At 37.1% G+C, this 10665-nt stretch overlaps 1 protein-coding gene across 1 annotated transcript in view; it reads right to left on the bottom strand.

Annotated features, from left to right (window-relative positions):
* The window catches only part of TRHDE (thyrotropin releasing hormone degrading enzyme), a 443586-nt gene that overhangs the window by 91649 nt on the left and 341272 nt on the right, over positions 1-10665 (bottom strand). The window contains exon 10 of the mRNA XM_024122728.2: positions 6586-6674. Coding sequence (XP_023978496.2) covers positions 6586-6674 — 89 coding nt within the window. The remainder of the gene's footprint in view (positions 1-6585; positions 6675-10665) is intronic.

Here is a 10665-nt window from a genome sequence, read left to right as displayed (position 1 = left end):
GTGTTTCCTGCCTAGAGAAGTTCCTTTAGCATTTGTTGTAAACTGGTTTGGTGGTGCTGAATTCCCTTAGCTTTTGCTTGTCTGTAAAGGTCTTAATTTCTTCATCGAATCTGAATGAGATCCTTGCTGGGTAGAGTAATCTTGGTTGTAGGCTTTTCCCTTTCATCACCTTAAATATGACCTGCTACTCCCTTCTGCCTTGCAGAGTTTCTGCTGAGAAATCAGCTGTTAACCTTATGCAGATTCCCTTGTATGTTATTTGTTGTTTTTCCCTTGCTGCTTTTAATATTTTTTCTTTGTATTTAATTTTTGGTAGTTTGATTAATATGTGTCTTGGCTTGTTTCTCCTTGGATATACCCTCTTTGGGACTCTGCACTTCCTGGACTTGACTGACTATTTTGTTTCCCATATTAGGGAAGTTTTCAACTATAATCCCTTCAAATATTTTCTCCGACCTTTTTTTTTTCTCTTCTTCTTCTGGGACCCCTACAATTCAAATGTTGGTATGTTTAATGTTGTCCCAGAGCTCTCTGAGACTGTCCTCCATTCTTTTCTTTCTTTTTTCTTTATTCTGCTCTGTGGTAGTTATTTCCACTCTTAAATATGACCTGCTACTCCCTTCTGCCTTGCAGAGTTTCTGCTGAGAAATCAGCTGTTAACCTTATGCAGATTCCCTTGTATGTTATTTGTTGTTTTTCCCTTGCTGCTTTTAATATTTTTTCTTTGTATTTAATTTTTGGTAGTTTGATTAATATGTGTCTTGGCTTGTTTCTCCTTGGATATACCCTCTTTGGGACTCTGCACTTCCTGGACTTGACTGACTATTTTGTTTCCCATATTAGGGAAGTTTTCAACTATAATCCCTTCAAATATTTTCTCCGACCTTTTTTTTTTCTCTTCTTCTTCTGGGACCCCTACAATTCAAATGTTGGTATGTTTAATGTTGTCCCAGAGCTCTCTGAGACTGTCCTCCATTCTTTTCTTTCTTTTTTCTTTATTCTGCTCTGTGGTAGTTATTTCCACTATTTTAACTCCAGGTCACTTATCCGTTCTTCTGCCTCAGTTATTCTGCTACTGATTCCTTCTAGAGAATTTTTAATTTCATTTATTGTGCTGTTCATCATTGTTTGTTTGCTCTTTAGTTCTTCTAGGTCCTTGTTAAATATTTCTTGTATTTTCTCCATTCTATTTCCAGGATTTTTGATCATTTTTCCTATCATTACTCCGAATTCTTTTTCAGGTAGACTGCCTATTTTCTCTTCATTTGTTTGGTCTGGTTGGTTTTTACCTTGCTCCTTCATCTGCTGTGTATTTCTCTGTCTTCTCATTTTGTTTATCTTACTGCATTTAGGGTCTCCTTTTCGTAGGCTGCTGTTCATAGTTCCTGTTGTTTTTGGTGTCTGTCCCCAGTGGGTAAGGCTGGGTCAACGGGTTGTGTAGGCTTCCTGGTGGAGGGGACTGGTGACTGTGTTCTGGTGGATGAGGCTGGATCTTGCTTTTCTGGTGGGCAGGGCTGCGTCCGGTGGTGTGTTTTGGGGTGTCTGTGAACTTATCATTTTAGGCAGCCTCTCTGCTTATGGGTGGGGTTGTGTGCCTGTCTTCCTAGTTGTTTGGCATGGGGTGTCCAGCACTGTAGCTTGCTGATCATTGAGTGGAGCTGGGTGTTAGCTTTGAGATGGAGATCTCTGGGAGATGTTTTGCCGTTTGATATTACGTGGGGCTGGGAGGTTTCTAGTGGACCAATGTCTTGATCTCGGCTCTCCCACCTAAGAGTCTCAGGCCTGACACTCGGCTGGAGCACCAAGATCCTGTCAGGCACACAGCTCAGAAGAAAAGGGAGGAAAAAAAGGAAAGAAAGAAAGAAAAAAATATATATATATATATAATAAAGTTATTAAAATAAAATATATATATATTATTAAAAATAAAAAAACAAAAGAAAAAAGAGACCAACAAAACCGATAAACAAATCCTCCAATGATAACAAGTGCAAAGAACTATACTAAAAAAAAAAAAGAAAAGAAGGACAGACAGAATCCTAGGACAAATGGTAAAAGCAAAGCTATACAGACAAAATCACACAAAGAAGCACACACGTACACACTCAAAAAGAGAAAAAGGAAAAAATATATATGTATATTAAAGGTAAAAGGAAGACAGCAACCCAGTCAATAAAGAAGTCTACCAATGATAATAAACTCTAAATACTAAACTAAGATAAACACAAAACCAGAAAGAAATTAGATGCAGAAAGCAAACCTCAAGTCTACAGTTGCTCCCAAAGTCCACTGCCTCAATTTTGGGATGATTCATTGTCTATTCCGGTATTCCACAGATGCAGGGCACATCAAGTTGATTGTGGAGTTTTAATCCACTGCTCCTGAGGCTGCTGGGAGAGATTTCCCTTTCTCTTCTTTGTTCGCACAGCTCCCGGGGTTCAGCTTTGGATTTGGCCCCGCCTCTGCATGTAGGTTGCCTGAGGGCATCTGTTCTTCGCTCAGACAGGACGGGGTTAAAGGAGCAGCTGATTCGGGGCTCTGGCTCACTCAGGCCGGAGGAAGGGAGGGAGGGATACGGATGCGGGGTGAGCCTGCGGCGGCAGAGGCCGGTATGACGTTGCACCAGCCTGAGGCGGGCTGTGCGTTCTCCTGGGGAAGCTGTCCCTGGATCCCGGGACCCTGGCAGTGGCGGGCTGCACAGGCTCCCGGGAGGGAAGGTGTGGAGAGTGACCTGTGCTCGCACACAGGCTTCTTGGTGGTGGCAACAGCAGCCCTAGCATCTCATGCCCGTCTCTGGGGTCCGCGCTGATAGCCACGGCTCGTGCCCGTCTCTGGAGCTCCTTTAAGCAGCGCTCTTAATCCCCTCTCCTCACGCACCCTGCAGCAATGGTCTCTTGCCTCTTAGGCAGCTCCAGACATTTTCCCGGACTCCCTCCCGCCTAGCTGTGGTGCACTAGCCCCCCTCAGGCTGTGTTCACGCAGCCAACCCCAGTCCTCTCCCTGGGATCCGACCGAAGCCGGAGCCTCAGCTCCCAGCCCCCGCCTGCCCCAGCGGGTGAGCAGACAAGCCTCTCCGGCTGGTGAGTGCTGGTCGGCATCGATCCTGTGTGCGGGAGTCTCTCCGCTTTGCTCTCTGCACCCCTGTTGCTGAGCTCTCCTCCGTGGCTCCGAAGCTTTCCCCCCACCCCGCACCTGTCTCTGCCAGTGAAGGACCTTCCTAGTGTGTGGAAACCTTTCCTCCTTCACAGCTCCCTCCCACTGGTGCGTGTCCCGTCCCTATTCTTTTTTTTTTTTTTTTTTTTTTTGCGGTACGCGGGCCTCTCACTGCTGTGGCCTCTCCCGTTGCGGAGCACAGCTTCCGGACGCGCAGGCTCAGCGGCCATGGCTCACGGGCCCAGCCGCTCCGCGGCATGTGGGATCTTCCCAGACCGGGGCATGAACCCGTGCCCCCTGCATCGGCAGGCGGACTCTCAACCACTGCACCACCAGGGAAGCCCCCGTCCCTATTCTTTTGTCTCTGCTTTTCCTTTTTTCTTTTGCCCTACCCAGGTACGTGGGGAGTTTCTTGACTTTTGGGAAGTCTGAGGTCTTCTGCCAGCGTTCAGCAGGTGTTCTGTAGTAGCTGTTCCACGTGTAGATGTATTTCTGATGTATTTGTGGGTAGGAAGGTGATGTCCACGTCTTACTCCTCTGCCGTCTTGAAGGTCCTCTCTTTTCCTAACATTTGGCATTAAATTTATTCCCTTCCACTGCACCTTAATTAATAGCCAGTCAACATGCAGGCTACTACATATATGAATGTCTGCATTCTCAGCAGTTTCATAGTAAAAACAAAAGAGACAAATCCTTTTACCTACTTTCAATAATTTAAAAATTTGTTTTAAAACAATTTTTAGACTAAAATTATCTGTGCCTTAACTTGGAATTAATTAGATAATCATCTGACACAACAAAAAATGGAAGTGTCAAGAGCATTTAATGATTCAAATAAAATTCATACTTTATATTGTTTACCAACGACTTGACCTTAGTGTAATGTGACATCAAATTGATATTACTGATAATGAAAAATTATAAAAACATTGATCTGATTGTTATAATTAAAAGGTGAAATTTTTTATATATGTTGATAAGAATTGATCAGAATATTTTCTTACTGTTTCTATGAAGAAACATTTTTCATGACTATTAGTTGACTATATTTTGAACAAAAGGGGATCTAAAAGGAGACAAATTTAACAATCTTTTATTTTTCCTAATCCTTGCCTGTTGTCAGTTTTCTCTTTGTCATCAGAATGAAGGAGTTCGAGACAGAACTAAAAACATTTAGAACGAGACTAGACAGGGAAAAGAGAAAGGTTGCCTTTCTTTTAGGTCCCACTTAGAAAATTCTTCCAGATTTATGTATTCATAAAGTTTTCAAGAAACATTTACTTGGTATGAACATTCCATGCAAAAGCCTTAACATTTCGACTAAGATAATATTTATCAACCAGAAGATTCTGCTATGATTTAATGAAATATGACACATTACATTCTGCAGGTTGCACACTACACAACTTTGGGGTGAGGGAGTGTGCAAGTAATATCACAGTCCAAGTAAATATCATCTCCCAGAGTTATGCACCGCACAAACTATGCAGCTGTGTATAACACCTAAATATATTACCATAGGGGACATTTTAGGCAAACATATGGTTTGAAATATCATGTTGTTATTATTCCCGATTAATAATAAAAGACTGTAAATAAAAGCAACCTCTCAAATACAACCTGTTGCCATTGGTCAAGAAAAGCCATGATAGTAATAACCTAAAATGGAGTATAATCTGTTTCACTGTGCTGTACACCCAAAACTGATATAATGTTGTAAATCAACCAAACTTCAATAAAAACAAAGAAAAAAAAGAAAAGCCATGATACTATTCTAGATACTCTGTGTGGAATAAGCGGGTACCATGAATAACAGCATAGACATAACTAGGGAGTTATAGAGGAAATGGACCTGGGAAAAGTATTCAAGAAGAATCAGACTTGCCCTGAATCCCTGCATTGTCTAAAAGTGAAAGTTGGGGCTGATCCTGACATTTGATCAGTGTCTTTGCACTCTTCTAAGTTCCCATTTTCATTCTACCTTCAGTGAGAAATGTTTTATTTCTGAAAACTGTTCTATTTCGTGTTCCTAGCAATCCTATGGAGAGATGACTTCATTCTAATAGCTGAATCATTATAATGGAAGCTCACTGCTTTCACTCATCATTTCACAATAAATTATGTAGATAAATAAAACAACTACACGAAGATAAAGAGAAGTATAAAGACAATAGAGTAAGTGTGAATTCAGAATCATGGTATAAAAACTAATCTGAAGCAATGAAAAGAATAGATTATAGTAAGCAATTTAAGGAGAAACACCAATACATTTTAAAGTAAGCATTTCAATGCATCACATTACATATGAATGTTTCACACACAATGTATATAAATGAAAGCACATATTTTCACAATATGTGATGATGTGTTAAAACTACAACAACATGAAAATTTGAATAAAAATTCAACTGGCAAAACAAGTGTTTATAATTCTGGTAAGCAGATGAGATTCTGCTGTGAGACCTTTTTCTTATACGTATGTGTGTATGTATTTTAAGCACTTACATCTCCCTAATAGGAGCAAGACTGAGGAGAAGAAACAATATTTTCGTTGTTTATTTATACTTCACCTTACTTCAAAAAAAGATTTGTGGTTGTTTAAATTATGCTTACAAAATAGCAAGAAAACATAAAGTAGCAGAATGTGAGAAAGGAGTAAGAAAAACAAAATGTGGACATACTTGACCATTTAAATCTAAATGAAATGTTACATAAAAGATGATAATTGGCTTTTTCTTCAAATCAATGGAAAACAGAAATAAAAGTGAAAACAGAAATAAATAGAGTGTTTCACACTCTAGTATGAAGCATTTAGATTGGATTCAAGAAATAGCTTTCTGACAGTGAATTGAAATAGGTAACTATCTTATTTGAAGATATTTAGAAATAGAATAGAATCTCATCTTTCTCTGCTCCTTGAGAGTTGACCCTACCTAAGGGATGGTTTCATGACCTAGCAAGCCTCTCCCTTCTGGCCCTATAATTATCTAATCCTACAGAGAATATTGCCTCACCCATTCTTTAAAGAGCCAGTCTGGTAAAGAGAAGATAGCTGGAAAATGGAATTTTAAAATGTGGCCTGTGTTTCAGTATCTGGCATACTGTTCTATTGGGAGTTACGATTGTAACTCTATTACATTCGGGATTATAAAATGGTACAGTTTAAAGCAGTTAAGATTAGTACTACAAGTACTTAGATTTAAATTTTCTCTTTACCATCAAAGACACAAATAAATTTAATAATTATATCAGCGGACTGAAATTAGACTATGTAGAAACTATACTATATTATACTTAAATTCATAGAGGTAATTTCTCTATATTCTCTGTCTAATTTGTCTTTATTCACATTTTTATAACAGCTGATACAAGAGGTTAAGTTGCTAAACAGTTATCTGAAACCAAATTCTCAGGGGAGAATATATTTTTTACCTGATTTGTTAGACACCCAAATAATTGCTTCTGAAGACACATGGCTTCTATTTCCTACCACAATAGTTAATGGGATCTGCCACAGGTAACTGCAAAATAAAAGAGAAACTTTAAGAATAAAAATGGTTATAACAAACAAACATTTCCTATGCACCTCCTATGTGATTTTTCTTATTCTGTTTAGGAGAATGTTTTAAATTGCCCAGTCACAAATGTAAGGAATAGGCCAAGAAGATGAATTCATTCTTTCAATGTCGCTAAGCAGACTTGGCCTCTAAGAGTTTTAATTTCAGCACAAAAGGTGGACTACTAACAAAGCAATTTATCTTGGAAAAAAAGATTTTGCATTTTACATGAGGAATAAAAAGTAGCTAAAGTCTATACATCTGAGCTGCACCATATATTGAGTAAAGTCTTAAAATAACTCCTTTCTACTTGATTCTGCATTAGATTAATGCCCGTTCCAGTGGTTTCATGCATTTACATTTCAACATTCTCCTCATTTACTTGTTTAACTATTCTTAAAAAACACCTTTGTCAGATTTTATAGAAAGGATAATACAGCACAGATAAAGTTATTCAGCAAAGTAGGGACCAAAAGCAAAACTGATCAGATCCCCCTAAAATCCAGATCAATGCAAAGAACACCGTGGGACACAATGCTTTGTTTTCTGAAATGGAATTTCCAAATTGATGTGTGAAATCAACCACCAATGTGCAGGGATCAGTCATGAGTCTCAGTTATTAAAGGGAAGCGTTTTCTAGAACATGACTTTTTATAGGATAAAAATTTAGGCCTAAACTTGTACATGAAGTAATATCAATTTAAGCTCAAATGAGCAACCAGAGATAAATTAGATAGTCTTACAATAAAATCCAATGACTACATTTTGTTCCCCTAAAATATAGCCAGGTTATGTTAACCAATCATTGTACCATTAGCAACAGGGATAGTCAACAATATGCAGTATGAGAAAAATATTTCTGACCTGAAAACTATAAGAATACTCTATGAGCTCAGTAACTATGGGAGTTAATGGAGAATTGAGAGTTTTTCAGGGAACATGTCTGGGGCTATGTAACTAAAACTAGAATGAATATGTCTTTTGATGGGGGAGGACATCTGCAAATCTGTCATATGGAATTTGATTATTATTTTATCATTTCATGTCTCCCATTCACAATAATCAGAATTTAGTGATAGCAAAAATCCAAATGGAAGACTGGAAGAAATTCCTAGTGTTATACCAACTGCTATCTCCAACATAGAAAGTTAATATGTTTAAGATTCTAAATTTTAAAAGTATATGCTATACTTAATCAGACAAACATTTTTGAGTGCCAGCTATGTGGAGACATGCTGCTATACTGAATGGACTCCGGACAATTGATCAGGAAATAAACAACCTATTGTAGCAAAACAGGTGTTGCTTGTAGGGTAGACATTGGTGAATGCCAACCCATGTACACTCTTTAACAAATATCCCCAAGCTCATAACATGATACCAAGAATATGCCACAAGTATTTAATAATGGATTTACTGTTAGGAAGATAGAGAATTTACATAATAAATTTATATATAAATATATATAGCTGTTCTCTAAAAATAATGAATCTTTTTGATTAACTAAAATTATTAGGTAAGAGACAACAATGCCTGACTCTGCATCTGATTCTCGAATTAAACTATGAACTCATTTTTGTGTACCTAAGATCTTTCAAAAGCCTGGAAATGAAATGCTTCCATAAATTGCTGTTGAAATGGATTGAATGAGATTGAACTGAAGTAAAATAAAAGGAACTATATCAGTCTATAATAAGACAGAGATTAACTTTATGAAATTGATTATTTTAGTACAGATCGTCTATATTGAGTTGGGGCAACTAAATTTTGAAGGCAAATAAATATCAGTTAAAGGGCCAGAAATATATAAAATTGAAGATGTTTAAAACTCTTCAAGGATAAATGTGTCTTTTTTGTAGCGTGATCATAAAATGTTTATGAAATAGTATTTGCCCCTAATATAAACATAATTATAATTTTACATTTATTTAAACTGTATCCTTCTAAATAATGAAACTAGAAATTACAATAAAAATTGATATATTTTGATTTTGAGTTTTAGCAGAAGTCTCTAAAGTCATGAAGGAGAGATTCACATCAATACCTGCATTGTTGCTTACAGACAATTCCACATACAAGAAACTTCCTAAATGGCAGACACTGTACTGTATAGCAATGTTCAGATGCAAAAAAGAAGTTAACTTTAAGGTATTGTGATACAAACATTGGGGCATTTTGTAAAACTTTTAAAATACCCTCTATATTTTTCCTAAGAATGTTTTTGGCCTCTGTTCTGTGTGTGTGGGGGGGGTCGGTGTATGTATGTATACACAAAATCTATACATTGTCACAAAGACAAAGTAAAAATTACAAATCACCAAGCACATCTGAAGTTTATATTATTTCTGAATTGCTATACTATCAATACTATACAAGTTATTTTCCTTAACTTTCCAAACAACACATATTTGATCTTTCCACCAATTTCATTTTTAAGATCAAAGAAAGCATGGCAATTATGTTGCTTTATGATTACAACTTAAAAGGCTAGAAGACCCTAAACATTGTGGGTGAAAAGCTCTGTGTGGTGTGCTGTAAAAAACTCCAAAACTGCAGTGAGTTATGTTAAAAAAGAAACTAGAAAAAAGAACCTGTGAAATTAAATTGTGCCCCCGCCCCTTAAGTTTAACTTGAATTTTAGTCATCTCATTTTAAGAAGAAAAAACCAAAAACAATGCACTTCAAAAGACCCTCAAGATATTTTTTAAGAGTCCCTGGGACTACCTCTCTTCATCGTAGGTCACATTTTTATAATAAAGCAATGTTTATTCTAATGATTATGTTAAGGTAGAAAAGCGTAGGTGCTTATTTTAGCTGGAGTGAAAAAACTTTTTTAAAAATGGTACCAATATTAGTGAAGCATTAATGTAGATGCCATGAAAAACGGTTCCGAGGTTGCCATCATCGGACCCAAAACAAAAGGAGATAAATATAATTCTCTGTAGCACAGACTCCAAGAAGCTCCATATGTATAGGAGACATTACTGAACATTACAATGTATTAACTTTATAAAGAAAAAAAAGCTACACAAATTCACAATTTCCCAAATATCAAAATGCTAGCAAGTATTTTACTCACTTTCACATATCAACTAACTTTATGCAATTATTATATAAAGATCTTTCCTTTCTATGCTGTAATATAGCTACCACATATGAAAAATATGATTACTATATACATTAAAAATGTTCTAGGCATGTTGTAGTGATATTCCAGTGTCGTCTACAAAATTGAAGACAAAGAATTGATTATACTGTCACAGAAAATATCCACAATTCATGGGTTTCCTGGCGTAAATGGGCATTATGTTTTACTGCATTAACTATTTGCAGTATATGATAAAGATCTAAGAAGGTTACAGACAAAGGGCAGATAGAATTGGTATTGAAGCTTTGACCACAAGGTTGTAGTGAATTAAATTATCAATAATATAAAACTAATACTAAAATTTCAACTGCAAACTTTATTATTTCAAAATAGATATAAAATAAATTTTGAGACTGATGGAATGCCATGCATTATCTCACTCAATATTTTCTATGCTAAGTTCTCAGCATTCAAAACCATTCATATGATTTTATAACTCCAGCAAAAGCAAAGGTCTGTAAAAGCTTTGTATAGGTATATATACCTATACAGCCTGGGAGAACGTCTTCCTTTAAAGAGCCAGACTTGCAGCCGATACATCTGGCTCATATTATAGGTTGACAGAGTATTTTTGTTCAAAATTTGTTCTGTCATCTGCATGTCCTTTATGTTTTTCTCCATCAGTGATGCTTGTGTAAGAATGATCATTCTCAAAGGCAAGGCCTGAATCTCTCTAACTTTGCCACAGTCAAGTAGTTTTCATGTACTTCCTGACAAAGCCAGGGTTGATGCCTAAGCAGGTTTCACCTGGGGTCAGACGGTGGTTGACCAGAAGCAGTGTTTGGCAGCTGTGAGGAATCCAGGCTG

This window comes from Physeter macrocephalus, chromosome 6 (assembly GCF_002837175.3).
Source record: "Physeter macrocephalus isolate SW-GA chromosome 6, ASM283717v5, whole genome shotgun sequence".
Lineage (NCBI taxonomy): Eukaryota > Metazoa > Chordata > Mammalia > Artiodactyla > Physeteridae > Physeter > Physeter macrocephalus.
The sequence above is the reverse complement of the archived record's forward strand: the minus strand, read 5'-3'. Positions and strand labels throughout refer to the sequence as shown.